Source organism: Limulus polyphemus, unplaced genomic scaffold (genome assembly GCF_000517525.1).
Source record: "Limulus polyphemus unplaced genomic scaffold, Limulus_polyphemus-2.1.2 Scaffold127, whole genome shotgun sequence".
In the NCBI taxonomy this organism is placed as follows: Eukaryota; Metazoa; Arthropoda; class Merostomata; order Xiphosura; family Limulidae; genus Limulus; species Limulus polyphemus.
Window position 1 is genome coordinate 588,235 of NW_013665737.1, and position 17,681 is coordinate 605,915.

The 17,681-nt window shown below is 31.7% G+C and overlaps 1 protein-coding gene across 3 annotated transcripts in view; it reads right to left on the reverse strand.

Moving 5' to 3' along the window:
- LOC106473243 (arrestin red cell-like) overlaps nucleotides 1-17,251 on the reverse strand; it is a 65,756-nt gene extending 48,505 nt beyond the window's left edge. Inside the window, exons 1-2 of one of the 3 annotated variants that reach the window (XM_022402642.1) lie at nucleotides 17,078-17,251; nucleotides 9,439-9,631 (exon numbers count right to left, since the gene is read on the reverse strand). In XM_022402642.1, coding sequence (XP_022258350.1) covers nucleotides 9,439-9,482 — 44 coding nt within the window. In that variant the 5' untranslated portion in view covers nucleotides 9,483-9,631; nucleotides 17,078-17,251. Of the gene's footprint in view, nucleotides 1-9,438; nucleotides 9,632-10,130; nucleotides 10,228-17,077 lie in introns of those variants that run through there. The other 2 variants (XM_013933933.2, XM_022402638.1) reach the window with 2 other exon arrangements.
- Nucleotides 17,252-17,681: the final 430 nt, after the last annotated feature.

A 17,681-nucleotide genomic window follows, 5' to 3' on the forward strand; every position in this document is an offset into this window, starting at 1 on the left:
TGATATAACTAAGTTAGATCTAATAATAATTTGGCAACATTAATGAAATTAAAGGAAACTACAATGGATATTGCAGCCTATTCCTAAGCTAATTATTAGCAGAGAAGCTAGTATAATAAAGATTTCTAAATTCTTCAGTAGTCTGATATGTGTTTGTACAAGTAAATCATGTCAGCAAACATATGCAGAGCTCAACTATGGATAGCTTGGTCAATGGCATCCAGCAAACCCTTTTTCAAATGGTTTTAATGGCACCGTGACAAGTGCTAAAGTACTAGAAGAAGAATTATCAGTTGTTCAATAATTACTGGTCAATGATGTTTGAGGCTAAAAAAAAAAAACCTTGCTAGCAACAAATCATAGGATGAGGCAATCGTAGCTGTTCAAATAAAATTCAAGACTAAAATTTTGTATATGGTAGTGGACTGCACTTTTATGGCATTAGGAGAGAGATACGAGGTTCATTCATGGTTAAATGTCAAGTTTTTTGAATTCCTGTGTATGTTAAAGCAATTCAAAATGTAGAACACAATGAACTAGTAAAATTATGCATGGATTTAACTGTAGCACTAATTAGTGCTAATTAACATGTTAACAAAACTGATTTAGAAGTTGAACTTCAAAGCTCAACTATTCTCCAAGAAACATGACATTCTTATAACACTGTACCTTATTTACAAAAATATTCCAGTGTGTGTGCATTGCTCTCAGGGCACTACTTACAGTTCCAGTGACTGTTTTTGAAAGTTGAAATTGAATAAGACCTATCCATGTTGCACAGTTGGCCATGCTCTCCATTACAATGGATGTTCAAGAAGGTTGAATTTCAAGAAAGTGTTGAATAATTTGTAACAAGAGTATTTAAGTTGTAACTTGTAACACTTTAATAAATAAATATAGAACAAAAAAATGCACACATTTGTATTTTGCACTAAATTCTGTATTGAAAGGGGGCTGCAAGTAAATACACTGTAGGAGGCCCAAAATTTTTTCATATATATGCTTTATAGTTAAAATCAGCTATATTATTAATTCATAAGCAAGTATGTTTTGGTTCAAAATTATTTTTAAATATTTTAGTAAGTAACTTTTTATACTTGTACAACAACATACTATGGTTTAAATGCACAGTTCATAGATTTACTTCCACCCCAAAGCAACTTGTCAGTGCTTTACCAAGCATGTTTGTGTAGACTGTTCAGAATCACTTGATAGACATGCACTAAATCAATACATAACATTTATGTATTCATGAAATACACGTTACCAAATTTTGTTGAAGGTACATAACAGTCAGCTTTATTTTAGATAATAATATTAGGAATTAGACAAGTGTACTGAAAAAAAAAAAAACTATTTAGATACATACAAAGTCTAGATTTCTTTAAAAAAAATCTAGGTTGTGAATTACATTCAATACAATGGTTGTAGCATCAAGGCTAAAGGTCATTTGGATCAGGACAGACAGAATGAAAGATTATTTGGTTTTATTTCTTTTAAATCACAATGTGAATATGAACATACTTCAGTGGTTTAGAAACACATGTATGGTGTACTGATTCTCAATGTGACATCAGCAAAAATAAAAGATAAATAGGTGACAACATAAGTGTCACAATAGAAAACACAGACATACTTTGAATCATTTTCTTTGGCCTATTGTAGAAGATCTAAATAATCGTTAAGATTTTTTGATATAAAAATGTAAAAAAAGAGGAAATATCCAAAAAACTACTCGCATTTTATTTCCAAACTTGAAAAATGTACCAAGTCATTCATTTTTCAAAGATAAAGGAACTCGGGTTTCTTTCTTTCCCACTTGAATATGTAAGGATTATATTGTCTGAATGGCACACACCAGTTTCAATGTTTAAAGTATACTATCAATTCATATCGTAGTATAATTAAGCCAAGCAGTGATGTTCTCGCTGTTAATATCTCATGAATGACTAATGCCTGTTTTAGTTCCAGCAAGAACAGAAGCTTACTCAAACTACTTGTGTCAGAAAGAATCTAATCAAGATTCAAAGCTTCTTCTTAAGCAATTATGTATAATTTTCTGGGGGAAATAAACTAGCAGCTGGAACAAAAACAATTGAAGCCTTTCATAAGATATGAAGATTTTAAACATTATATACAAGTGTGGAAATTAAGTCAGTACAGTATTTGAATGTATTTCAAGTTCTTTTGATCTATCTTGCCAAGATAGCCATTGAAAGAATACACTAAGTATGTGATACTCACGATTAAAAAAAAAAGTATATATGTAACTGTACATTACAAGTGAAATGTTCTACAGTATTTTATATCGCAGAGAAGACATTCTACAACATATTATTATCCCAATATTACATTTCAGTTAAATGGAGAATGATAAGATAAATGTCATTTTTTACAAGGGTAAATATTCTTGTTTTGTTTTACCTAAACTGTATACCATTTCACTGTAATACTATGATGAATTATTACAAGAGAAATAAAGATGTTACTTGGAATGACATACTAGATTAGCCTATTGCAGAACCACAAACCAGAAGGCTATTGCTTAAACAACTATATCTTGAATTGGCAAGATTCCAAATGCTATCTCATATGAATTCATGATAGTTCATTCATGCATGTATTTCTGACAATAATGGGCTTTACCCCAACTGTCTATTGACCTGAAGTCTCCCTCATTAATGAAACACTTGATACACCTCTGATATTTCATCCCAACCAAACAGACAAATGCTATGTTATTTCAAGATAATGATTACTTAGATCATTTTTGACCACCTAACAACATAAACATAAAATGGTGTCCTGTACTTGGATTGAAAAAAAAATCAAAGCTATGTGTACATATGTGTGTGAATACTTAGAATAAACAAGTACATTAGTTGCACTCAGCAAGTTACAATGTTTCTTTTATACTTAAGGGTTTTCTGTGAAAACTGAAATTCCTAGAATTAATGCCATGCTATACTTGAAAAACAAGGCCTAAAGACTTTTCTAAATACTCAGTTTTCCATTGTCTTTTAACAAAAATTGTCAGTCAAAATGGTATTTATTACTAGTTATCACAGCAATCAGATGAAAACAAATAATTATGAATGGGAGGTTTTTTTTTTGGCTCTGAATCTGATAAGCAAAAAGAAAAAAAAATTCATAAAAGACACCAACTGAAGAGCTGAAATCACCATATGGTAAAAATAACACATGAACATTTTCTTTTTATATGCATACACACTCTTAACGAAAAGTTGATACACAGTAATATTCTGTTTTACCTATATGATAATTAAGAAATCATTTATTGTATATGTTGATCATTAGTACTTCAAAAACCACCTTTATAATAGTCATGGTAGGTATATGTATTTTACTTCTTTAAAGTGTTAGTCACTTTTTCTGCTGTACTCCAGATTTAGGGTGCATTAAAATTCAATAAAATGTTATGTCAAACATTTCTTAGATTACACATACATTTATACACACTACATGGAAAAAACTTTCACATTAAATGCTTTATAAAGTGAAAGTATCTAAGCTGAACTTAAATATTTCTAGTTTCCTGCATTCCCTTACAAATATATTTTGGATCTTCAGATTGAACATGTAGCAGTCGTGCTTAGTGGTACAAGTTGAAATGTAGGTATTTTATAGGTATTTATTTTTACTTTTTCAGAACATCTTTAAAAAATATATATATATATATATATATATATTTGTCGGTTCTTTTCATTATCTTAACAAAAACATTTGTACTTTCATACATTACAAAAGAAAGTACTTTCTCAAAGCACTAAGTAAATAAGGAGAGTTTAACAATATGTGATAAACACACCGAGTACTGAATAGAAGTCCCATACTATAGAAGTTTTCATTTAAACAATACTGGTCAAATTGAATTTAAGACTGCTAAAATTTATTACTGTTTTAGTCAATAATATCCTTAATACTTTTGTGGTTGCTCACTGTTTCTTGCTTTCTATATGATAAAGCAAGCGATCATTAGTTAAAAAAAACACATGGTGTAATACACTTTCTACTATAATAAAAGTATGGACCTTAACGAAACCACACTTCTTTTTTCTTCATTTTCTTATATTGAAAAGTCTAAACAATTAGATTTTTATTTAACTATTATATTTTGCAATTTAAGCACACACACAACTTAAAACAGCTGTAAAATTCATTGGTTAATCAAAATGGTAAAGAAACTGCAGGCTGTTACAGACAGTACTTTAAAATTACTGGAATATTTCTGATTGAGTAAAAGTTTTACCTGAAAGATCCTTAATGTTGAAAAATGTTTCAACAGTTTCAATGACATATACAGTTTTTATGTATTATAAAATAACAGAGTAATATATGTAATGCTGTATGCAATGCAGTTCCAGATAAAAGATATATTTATAAGTTTTCAACCAGCAGTAAAACCTAAATTTGGTTTTCAAGACAATCAAATAGGTCATAAATATAAGTAGATTTTAATCCAAAGATTAAAGTTACAAGTAAATCATAATTTCGATATTTTTTAAACAGTAACAAGCAAAGTTTTGGAGCTTTTATATTCAAAAGTTTAGTTAGGCCTATGGCAGTGCAACTCTCTTTACAAATCTAATGCTTTTCATAGAATTTGAGTAAAACAGATTATTTTTCAAGAGGTAATGTACATTTAATCTGAGAGAACTGAATTTCACATATAGATACATACTTATGTATGAATTATTTACAAGTATCTTTAAAATTTAAGATATTTAAATGCATCTGTTATTTCATGAAATGTACCTTCATATATAGGTTATTTACAGATGCATGCATCCCTAACATAAAATACACATTGAAATGTAATTCTTCTTTATCCTTTAAAAACAAATTTGAAAATTAATCTTAATGTTTTCTGATGAATAACCACACTAATTGCAAGAATGAATATCAATCTTGAATTACACATACAAAAAAAGCATGTCCACAAATTCATAGCTTAAACAAGTGTCAAAACAGATATTAATGACTCAAATACATAGAAAAAAATTAGTTGATTTAAAAAGTTGTTTTCCCTTTCAAAATATTCTACAAATTCACAACTTATTTTAAGTCAATTTCAACCCACATTTGTTTGCAGGTTTGCATTTTCCTATAAAGAAAACGTATTTCCAATAATACTTACCTCCTCTCATACTTTAGTTTTGTCCCGACAAAAGGTTCACTTCTTCGCCCATCTAAGCATTAGTATAAATTCTACCTTGCTTGCACCAGTCTTTATACGTCACTATACTGCCCCTAGTGATTTTAATCTCATGACTCTCTCCACCAATGTCAATGTACCCTCTATAACCAATCCGTATATAAGCTCCCCATTAGTCTTTCTTATTACCTCTTTCAAGACTGGCAAAACACACCTCCACTCACACTTTAGCTAGAATCCAACATTGACCAGATAGAGTGGCCAGTGAGGGCAAGATCCACACAGAAAGCATCTGCATAGAAAAACAGGTGTGCAAAATTGAGATATAATAAAGCACACTAGTGGGGTCCACTCTACTTCTGGAACAAGCATGTTCTTTGCCCAGATAAAGTGAAATCTAAATGTGGATGGTAAAGGCCAACTGACTACAGAATCAACATTGTTCATTATCATGAGATTAGTCCAGACCCCAACCACACAGACGAGGTTCCATGCCTTGTCATTATACTTATAGGGCTTTGGGCACAAGACTAGATCCAAGGTGTAGTGGCTAGGGCATGGGGAGTGCAATATAATTGTAAAATAGGAATATGATATGAAGGGAATTCAACCCGAAAGTTGCAGTATGTTGCATGTCGAGCTACAGGAATTACAAATAGAGGGTAAGCAACACTTAAATGGACACACCCTCACTCCAACCTCAGAATGCAACAACTAAAAATTATGGAGCCAATTCACACCTCACTCAACCTGAAGAAACAGAGATCGTCCAGCCTGGGATTACAAACCAAAATCCTAACTTCTTAACCTGGGAGGCAAGGTAAAACCTCCTGCCCCCGGATTTACAAGGAGGATATGGAACAAACAAAGTCCAATCAATGGCTCATGAACATGATGCTCCATGTATGGAATTATGGAGAGTCAAGGACACTCCTCCATGATCATGGAAAGTAAGAGAATGACCAAAAGAAAGGGCCATGACCACACAACCAGATAGCAAAGTCTCATCTCTGAACTGGAATTACAAGGTGACTCCCACATAGGCTGGACCAGCTCCTCACCCAACATCTGGGAAAACCATCCAGAGTTAAGGGTGGGAGGGTATTCAGCTTCACCCTCTTCACCCTTAAGGAGTGGAAAGCCAACTGGCATGAGACATAGAGGAGGAGGAGATGAGAACTGAATAACCAATCCACTCCCGAGAACTTTAATGACCCACTGATCTGTGGTGAATGTCTCCCATACTGACAAAAACCCTCTAAGACAAGACCCCACAGGACCCAACCCCATAAGGTAGTCACTGATGCCAAAATCTGCACTCCATCCTGCCATAAGATCTCCACTGGTAAGGTTGAAATCCCCCTTGTGTGCCTATAGATCATGGTGCCAAAGTAGGAGATCTGGAAACTTGCACTAGAGATGTAGTTTGTTTTGAATTTCATGCAAAACTACACAAAGGCAATCTGTGCTAGCCATTTCTAATTTAGCAGTGAAAGACTAGATGGAAGGCAGCTAGTCATCACCATCCACTGCCAACTCGTGGGCTACTCTTTTACCAACCAATAGTGGAATTGACCATTATATTATAATGCCTCTATGGCCAAAAGGGTGAGCATTTTTGGTGGGACAGGGATTCAAACCCTCGACTATCATATTGCAAGTTAAGAACCCTAACCACCTAACCATGCTGAGCCCAGAGATGTAGTATACCATCTTGTAGAAGAACTTTGGGACAGTCAAGAAGTCAATGTAAAAAGTGATGAATGTAGATGGGCGACATCTGCTCGAGATTCCATGGAGTTTGGAATTTCCACAAAAATAGACTGTCTGAGAAAAGAAGCCTCTCTGAGATCTCTAAAGTCTGACGTATGAAGGCAAACTCCCTCCAGTAAGGCATCTCTTTCAAAAAGATCCCAGCAACAAACAAACCTAGATACCAAGGAGAGAGCAGAAGCCAATAACCTAACCAAAGTGGAAGCCAATAGATGACTAAAATTTTCAAAATTTGAGCAATTCTATGATAGACCTCAGACAACAGCTGCAAAGATGAAAAAAATGCAAAACTGTTGTAAAGGAAAGACAAATTCTGGAAAACTGATATTGATAAAGATGAACAGTGGCATCTTGTGTAGAGCCACAAATAGGTAGTAAGGGGTCTAACCTCAGGGTCCAAATAATGGTTCTCCAGGCAAGGGAAAGCCAAGACATGCTGATCCAATAAATAATGAAGACAAGGAATGGCAGCACTCTCCCTCAGTTGTTCTGCAAATCTGCTTGCATGAATAGCAATGTCTGGCAAAGGTGGAAGGACCAGGTAATTATACAAACTAGTTTCTCCCAATAAAAGAGGTGAAGATTCAAAAGCCACAGGAGGAATACTCAAAACATTACAAACATGGCATACTAGTTGTAAAAAGGGTGCAGGAGACAGAATGTCCATTTGAGGTTCATGAGTAGCTGTCTGAACAAAGGAAAGTGCTGCAAAAATAGAATCTAAATTCTCATTAGTCTGCCCTTGATCTCCCACAAACTTGGCCTCAGAGCTAACAGGAAAAAAAAAGCATCAGATCACATGCAAGACTTCTCTGCATATAAGGAACTGTGTGCCCTCCAAGAAAGGTGCCCACCTACCCCCGTGTAACATTAGACTTGTGAGGTGGTAGAGGAGGGGCATCAGGCGACTCTGTGTTTGAGACGTGAATGTGAGTATTCATATTTGAAAAACATCTCAAAGAAGAAAATCATCTCTTTTCTTCCATAAAGCCAAGTAAATAAACAATAAACTCAAGACCCACGAAAAAGATTTAAAATAATCCAAAAGAAAATGTTTTAAATGTAGTAATAGCACTGATGAGAAACCCACAGTAAAGACAGAAGACCATCTTCATAATTTTTGCCATCAAGAACAAGTGAATAAGAATAATGGGAAGCTTATATATGGATCAGGTATAGAGGGTGCATTGACATAGGTGGAGAGAATCACAAGATTAAAATCACTAAGGGCAATATAGTGTGGTATAAAGACTGGAGCAAGCATGGTAGAATTCATACCAATGCTTAGATGGGCAGAGAAGAGAACCTTTCATCAGGATAATGCTAAAGTGTGAAAGGAGGTAAGTGTGTTTTGTAAGAGTTGTTTAAGTCAAGTGGTGTGAGAACAACAATACAAGAAAATTTTCAACATAAAAATTAGTTTTTCATTTATGCATGTCAGACTAAGTATATAAAACATTTAACTAGGGATCTAACGCTGTGTATTGATATTATTTTTTTACAATTCAAAGAATATTAATCTGTAGTTTGTGAGAAATTACATCACTACAAGACTGATATTAATATTTTGTAAATTTTTCTTTATTGACCCTATACTATAGATTTCCTGTAAAAATAAATGTAATGGCATTCTGACCTTGCACACCTTGTGCGCTCCACTGCTAATGAGGACTCTCACTCAATATCAGAACTCTTTAAGCCAGTTGGGAATGGAACACACAGTCTTAATTGAACCGATAAAGGTTTTAAGCAAATTATTATCAACCTATATGTGACGTAATATTACACAAACTACCAAACAGTAAATTACACTTTGATAGCTTAAGGTTTTACATACCGTACTAATTTATATATTACAAATTAATAACATAAATAATGTTTTGAATAAACACTTTAAGTTGCATTTTCAGATGACCTAATGAGAAAGATTGAAACAAAAGATCTCATCAGCTATGGTGTGTGGCATAAAACATATGCAGTCAAGATACTATTATGTTTCTTCTTACTTGAAACCCAAAGAATAAAACCAGTAAAGAAAGATTCACAAACATTATCATCATAAATAATATTTCAAGTAATATCCTCTACAGCTTGTATGTAACATAAAATTAGACATTTCATTATGCACAATAGAAAAAGAATTCTACATCAATAAATCAGTCCAGTGTTCTTATTATTTATGTTCAAAGCATTTATAAACACATATTTGATTTTACATTTTTTTGTAATTTTTTGAAGCTATTCAAAAGCTTGTGTTTTTTTTTAATCAGATTTAGCTTGACAGGAAACTAGTGTCGAGTATATCTGCTTTTTAATTTGAATAGATACCTTAATAATAGTCTTTCATAATTTCTGTCTTCACTGAGTTGTCAGTTATCAGACAAAAAAACATTTAGAAATCACAAAAGCAAAACAATGTAAATCCATAACAATCTTTCTTGAATGTTCACATTATATATAAATTATCAGTCAAAGATATTACAAAATACCTCGTTCCTAGACGTTTGCCTTGGTCATCTGTGCTGTTATCCATCCTATCTAACTGACATACACTGTCACACAGGTTTGTGACTATAGAGAACTATAGGCTACAAACAATGCTGGCTATTCTCAATCAGCTGTGATCTCAAAGCTACAGGTCACATGTATATGTAGAATCTTTAGATAAAGTTTCTTAAAACCCTGAGAAAAAAAAATTATGGAAAACCTATCACAACTTGTACTTATCTTCACATTAAGAATAAAATACTATCAACTGCTCATACCTCTGAAATTCCTTCCCTCAAAATAAAACTTACAAATATTATGGTGATGAAAAAACTGAAGTAATATCTGAATAGAATTATATGAATGTAGAAAATATTTTTGCTTTTAAATGCTTACTAAAAACAATGAACATGTACACTTTCTTTAGTTATTTACTTCAAAAGGCTTTCTAATATGAATAAAACTAAAAACATCATACACATGTTTATCATATAAATGTATAAAGTCAAAAAGTATCTTTTATAGTAGACATTTAACAAAAACTGATTCTCACACTGAAAAAACATTTTATTATATCACTAAAGATTTTCAGCCTTTCAGAATGTGTTCCATTAGGCAAAAGTCCACAGACATATGAATTCCTGAAATGAAATATTATCAGAAGAAAAATGATGTATTTTTGAACAATACTCACCTCTACATATCAAGACCAAATGGCAGTAGTAACTTTGATACTTGCAAGTTCAGTTATTAAAGTATAAGCAAGCTACTGGTACTAACACTTTACAAATTCTTAAGCATACTGTAGCTAAATGCATAATCAGCTTTGCCACCAGTTTCTACCAAAACTGCAATTAACAGAAACCTAAATGAAGAAAGTGTGTAATTACATGCATAGCCAATAGGCTGTACGACTAGAACCTGTGGCCACCTACATACTTTCATGCTATGAACATCTTCTGTGTAAGACAAGGATATTATGTTAACTCTTATGAGAAATTGGATACTACTTTAACTACTTAAAAATCAAAGAGTCTCTGTATTAATTTAGTAAGAATATATGCATTACTGTTAACCAACATAAAAAAGTTTTTATGAATGAGAGTTTAATGGCACATGACATCTTGCAATTAGAAAAAGTAACTGTTTAAACTCTCTCAAACCATCATTTCCCAACATGGTAATATCAAAGTTATGTCTATTAGAGCAAGTTTAGGAACATATCTGGTTCACTAAATTACAAGTAACCTTGCATACATTTTCAATAAATATGTTACAGACATAATTAATGTTTAAACACTCAATGAATTTAACATTACATATAAACTTAGTTTTCATTGGTTTAAATCAACGTGACAATTTAATAGGTTTCAGGTGCCATTAATTTGTTGTTGTTTTTTTCTAAAGTCAAACTTTTCTCTATTGATTTGTCTTCCAGGATAAAAAACAGGATTTCTTATGTTTAGAAATATCTTATAATCATTGATGTTGAATATCAAACTGAATTAGAGATAATTCACACAAATTAAATACAAATCCCTATGAAAAATTAATAAATACAACCTATCTTATATTGAAAATTAAGAATATTATATATTTTCTTGATAAATTACTTTAAGATCTATGTTACACATTTAGAAAATGTTCTTAATATGCAAAGTGTTTCTAATACAGTGTGATGTTGCTAGTCGTAGGACAAATAGTATTTTGAACTATATTTACAGAATTATTGAATACAAGTATAAAAAAAGGTTATCATTTCAATGTATAGGTCACTGATTAAGCTTTATTTAGTATACTGTGTTCAGTTTTGGGATCCTTAGCTTATAAAGGATATTAAGTTGTTAGAAAGAATTCAGAGGAAGATAATACCTTGGATGAAAAAGCTGTCAAAGAGGACTGGTTAAGATCTCTGAAATTACTTTCTCTTGAAAAAGGAAGAGTTAGAAGAGGGGATATTATTGGGGTCTTTAAGATTGCTAAGGGGATTGACAATATTGATGCGTAATCTTTTTCATAATTAAAACGGTGAGAAGGGCAGTTAAGGGATAAAACAGTTTTATTTCTAATGAGTTGCCTTGAGATACGGTGGATGCAATAAATTTAAGGCAGTTTAAAGGACGGCTCAGTAAATACCTAAATGATCAGGGAATTTTTTTTTTAATTGATGAGATAACCTTGATGGACAATACCCGTGTTGTCCTGAAATGTCATTTTATACATGAATTATTACACACCATACTCATTTATAACACAGTAAGTAATATAACATTAATATTATGTCATTAATACTCCAATACTTATTACTTCCTGAAAGAAGAATAAGATAGGACATTAGTAAACATATTAGGATAACATATTGTAGTTCTTTATGTTTAAAAATTACTCTTTAGGTCTTGTAGAGTAATGAAACAATGTTCAAGTTCTTGTTAGTTTACTAGCTGCAACTACACAGCATTGAAAGATTAAAGGCTTTTATTACTGCTTTCAAAGACATTTCAAATCTTCTTTCATGCTGCTTGGGTTTAATCATCAATGGCTTGCAGCAGGTATCTCATGCAAATCACTGAATTTATAAACCCAGAACAAATTTGATAAAATAAACCTAACTTTAAAATATCAAAAATCTACTATGATGAGTCATCATTACACATTTATACAAGTGTGTATGTCATGTATCAAATCTAAGAACTTACGTTATTGGAATTCTGTTAGTCCAATGCAAGAAAACTAAGAGAAAAGCCAGTATATATTTCAATGGTTTAAACACTTTTTGCACCATACAGAGAAATAATAACTCTGTTCAAATTAATACCCTTCACCTTACACAGTGAATTGTATGCCAGAGATGGACTCCACTTAATCAGGCTAGGTAGCAAGATTTTTGGGAAAACTCTAAAATGCTCAATAAAGACAGTTTAAACTTGCATAGTGGTGAGGAAACTATGAAATAAATCAACCCAAGGAAAAGCTGAGGCAATGAGGAAATTAGAATAAGAACTACAACATAACAGGTTGAGTGATCACTAATGATTTTAAAAGAGGAGTCTGAGATATAAAGATAAGCCTAGTTGCTATTATTCTGATATTAAAAGTACTAGAAGCAAAATTAATGTGTTCAGCATTCATGTTGAACAGAATAGAATTACTGAAACTTGGTTAGATTTGTAAAAAAAATTGATAATAGGAATTATTTTGAAATTCAGCTTATAACCTATTAAAGAGTGATAGATTTTTTTAAAACAGGGGATGGAGTGACTTTATATACGGATGAAATGAAGACAAAAAGAAAGGTAGTCAAGAGGTTGAACCTACTTGGGTTACAATCAGGGGTTTCAATGGTAGAAAGTTTGTAACTGGCAGTTGCTATAGACCACCTGATCAGACAGATGATATCAATGAGAAAATGTATAATGAGATCAGGGTTATTACTAAAAAGATACTGATGTAATAATTATGGGATTCTGAACGGACACAATGACTGTGATTGCATAGAGTCAAATAGTGAGGATAACAGGTTTCTTGAAATTCTTCAAGATGGTTTTGTACACCAAATGGTCAGAGAGCCAACATGACGGGTTGATATTATTAACTATTAACTACCTGTATCCATGAGGGATCAAACTGTGCATGCTGTAGTTTTACATAGCATGCCATTCAACATGGTATTATGTACTTGATGTCAGAGTTATCAACCATTCATTTTACCATAACACTGCTGATTTAGCAACAGTTCATGTAACTGGTAAATACAAGTTACAATATAAATAGTAACTAAAATAAATTGTAGATATGAATTTCAGAGGTTCTAGAGATTATGTAAATGCAATATGCAGACAGTACAATGGACAAAAGTATTCTTATTTTATTCTTTCTATAAACATCATCTTGCACTTCAACTTGTCAGAGTCTGAATCAGTCTGATATTGTCAATTCACAAACATATGTTGAGTACAGTTATTTTTGTAACACATGATATTTTGTGTACCACAGTCTTGTACATTTTACTAAAAGCTCTCCACATGTCATGTAGATAGATATAGCAAATTTGGAATTATAATCAACAATCCTTCTCCAATATGGACTGACCCCATGTACATTTGGTTAATGAAGATGTGGTTGCAAACGTTGAAGAGGAGAAATACTTGGAGAAAGAGTGATCATTGCATCACTAGATTTGAGGTTTTGCTACTTATTAAAATAAAAAATAAGAGAAAATATTGTTCCTAATTTTTAGAAAGCTAATTTTGAGACCAGTAGATAAGATTTGTTACTAGTTAATTGGGATTATGAGTTAAAATGTGATGCGGGAAAGATTTTAGGAATTTTTTAAAATAATTTTATTTCAATTAAAGGTAGGTACACTTATAAAAAGGTGAAACAGATAACAGGAAAGATCAAATTGAACTGGCTTACTAAACTAATAATAGAAAAAAATCAAGGATATATTCCACAATTTTAAAAGTCAAGAATTTGTCTAAAAAAGAAAACAGGAAATCCAAAAAAAAGACTCGTAAGAAACAGCTGGCTGCTAGTATTAAAACTAACAGCAAGGATGTTTTTATCTATATTATAAAGATAAGCAAAATATTAAAATGGAGATGCAGCCCTTAAATATTGCTGATGGCAAGGTTTTGGTTGAAAACTGAGATGGCAAAGCTTTTAAATGTTTTCTTCTTCTCTTCTGTTTTTAAAAGATACTTGCAATATTCTTGACCCTGAGCATTCTATGAGATATTAGGATTGATCTGAATCATGCCAATACTTGGTGGTAAGTAGAAAGACTGAAGATTACAAAAAGATAAAGTACCAAAGTCAGACAATCATTACCCCAGGATTTTAAAGAAGGTCAAACTTCAAATATGTAAAAGCCTCTGTCTGTCATTTATGATAGGTCAATAGACAATGGGCAGGTGCTTAAGAATTGGAAAGTTCTATTTTTAAATGGGTGATAATGTGTGATTACTATTCAAACACTGTCAAATGATTTTTGTTAACAAGAGTAAAAAACCTGATATTGTTTGAATGCCTCCTGGCTAGTGAATGAACCTTCAAACACAGCCCTACTAAACGGACATAAGTACATGTGGCAGCTATGTAATTTACTAACTTGAAACGGAATAAGACAGTTTCACTATTAAAACATGCTTTCTCTAACTGGGTTGGAGTCTTTGCTAATTGTTTTACAAAGAATAAGCACAGCACACTAAAATTATTTGACAAGTTTTATTTAAATATAAACATATTTTACTTCATTAATTCTCAAATCTAATTTTAAAAAAGGAGTCCAAAAAGAAAAAATCTGCCAGCATGTTTCTTGAAAAGAAAAAAAAAGATTGAAGAACCTAATTGTTTCTTTTTTGTCCACCCTAAAAAACCTTTCCAACATAGGCATGGCCTTTATGCAGAATGGTTGAATGAACCTTATGAAAGGGGGGTGGGGAATTAAGCAATAACATAAGAAATTAATCACATTATAAAAAAAATCTTAAACTTGTATAAGTCAGTAACAAATTAAAAACACATTCGTCTGCAGCTGTGTCGTATATCTGCAAAAACAAAAATTAATAAGAGAACATGTAATATATAAAAAGATGTGACCATTTTTCATCCCAATTATTATACTTGAAGCCTGTAGTATTATACAAAGGTAAAAGACAAACTGAAGGCTAGTATTACAGTACTTGAGTGTTCACAGAGTGATGATAAAAGGGCCTAAGTGGTTAGAAAACTAACAGGTGGTAATATACTAAGAATAGTAATCAAACAAGTTACTCAAAAGTTGCATTAAAACTGGTGTATTTATATTCTTATAAGATGCCACACAAAAGATCAGCTAATAAAATCACATCAGTGGGGATTATGGAAGGACTAATAAATTGGGCTGCACCATTATGCCAATGTCTCTTTCTTCAGTCATGCTGTTTAGTGGGTCCCATCTATATTAAACATGTGATCCATATTATGGTAACACCCAACAACAGGGATCCAATACCTTTTATTCTAAAAATTAAGAAATAGGCTTATGGAATGATTTGTTATTGGCACTAGTAGGAGCCAGCATTTTACAAAGAATTTAAAATGGGGAATTAATGATTTCCTTCAAAGAGGTCCAAGTAGTTTAAACTTTCAATACATGTAATACTAAATTCCTTACAGTAAGTGATAACTGATGCCTAGTAACTATGTGCATCCTCCAATACAACTAATGTATTTCCCTGCTGAAAAGAACCAAAAGCAAGGTCACTACAACTTGTATTCAATTACAAATAATAGTCAAAAGAGACTTTAAAATGTGGTATTAAGCCTGAGGATTAATATGGGTTTACAGTGATGATCAATTGTAAAACTGTATTCTATAAACAGCAACAAAACCATAAAAATAGAATAAACTTAGTTAGCCCAAACATTAATGACCTGTTTTTACCAGTAGAATCTACATACTGAGTAATTTTATTTTTGCCTGTTGCAACATTCAGTGTAAATAACTGACCAAAAATTGGGTAAAAATATCACTCATTTTCTACATAAGCTAAAGAAGGGGACATCAGCAGTAATAAGTAAACATAAATGCAATATTGAATGGTATTTTTAACTTGCATTTTTTGTATGCAACTTACATGTTATTAAGGGATATGTATTGTACTATGCAATTATATGTTACTGAAAAAGTATGATCCTGCTAGTCCAAATACCTCCCTGGGAAAATCACTTCAAATTTTGAATCCAGTAAAGAAATTCTCTTCCAATCATAAAACTAAATTTTAAGCTTTAAAGTGGCTAATTTTTAATTTCTATGTACTCATGTATATGTTAGATTTTTATAAAATGGCTTCAACAAGTTACTGAAATTAATGGCAAATAGTTATTAACTATGCCTATGCAAGCATGTGGCAAGGGAGGCATTTGCTCCCCCTGGAATTATAGAAAAATATTATTTTAAAAATGTATTAAAAAATAATGTTATTTAAATATAAATGACAAGATTAGGTTTATATAAATATGCCATAACGAGCGACATCATCTCATTCAAACTTAGAGGCAAAAAGCCTGTTCTCTGTGATGGCTTGCCCCCACCCCAAATAAATTATGTGGATGCCCATGTATGGAAATATAAAAAAAAAATGTAAAATTATTCTTTCTGCTTATAAACAAAACGTAGGTGACTTCCAAAAGTAATTCAAATAATTAATAATACATCAAATTTCTTTTAAAAATTTCTAATATTTTATAAGAATAAGAATTCCTTTACTTTTTGAATTTCAATATTCACGTTCTACGTCTGGCTGGTTGTTATTTATTTATTAATTATTACTACTATGATTAATGTCCGCAATAAACAAGTAAAGCCTAAAGCAAAGGTAACTGTGGTCGTAATAATACTATTCTTATTATTAATGGTCAAATTTTCTATATAATGCTCTACATTTTTTTAATCCAGCGTACTAATGCATGACCAAACTCAACGGCACAATAAATATTTACACAGAATGTAACGCAACTTTATGCTTCTCATATTATAAATATAATTTATACTTTTTATACTATAGTTCTAAGCCTACACTAAATAATAATTTAATATACAACTTTACAAAAGTCAAACTAAAATTTAAAACGCGCAATAAATATAAGTAAATTTACCTGAAGTTTTGCTCATAAAATCCACTTTAGTTTAAGTCTAATTCAACACGATCAAAATATTTTCTCTGTGTTTAAAAAAAGTGCATATCCTAGATAAATAATTCAAAGTAAAACGTTTCCAATAATAAGGCAAGGAACACTCATGATTCATTCCAAACGTCTAATGATATAAACCAGGAGGTTTCGACGGACGCGCGTACGTTATGGAGGGTATTATTTCTAAATTAACCCACTAGGGCAAAATTAGAATTTGACATTGGGGATTTAAAAAAACTTGTATATTTAAAAAATACTCAATGAACTCCACGGTTTTATTTATTTTTTGCAAGCTTTCGGCTGTAGTGTCGTAGCCATTCACGGCTGAATTATTTGACAGCTACGGCACAGTAGCTAAAAGCTTGCAAAAAATTAAATGAAAACGTGGAGTTTACACGTTTATTATGTTTTAATTACCTACCCACCTTAAAAGCCTCAAATAATAAAACTTTATTTTTAAATTTTTAACTTGTTAAATACTTCCATTGTATTTAAACATATTTTTTTTTGCAAATCATAAAATATTTAGCGTTAAATCTAATTTTTTTTCAGAGACTATACCTTGAAT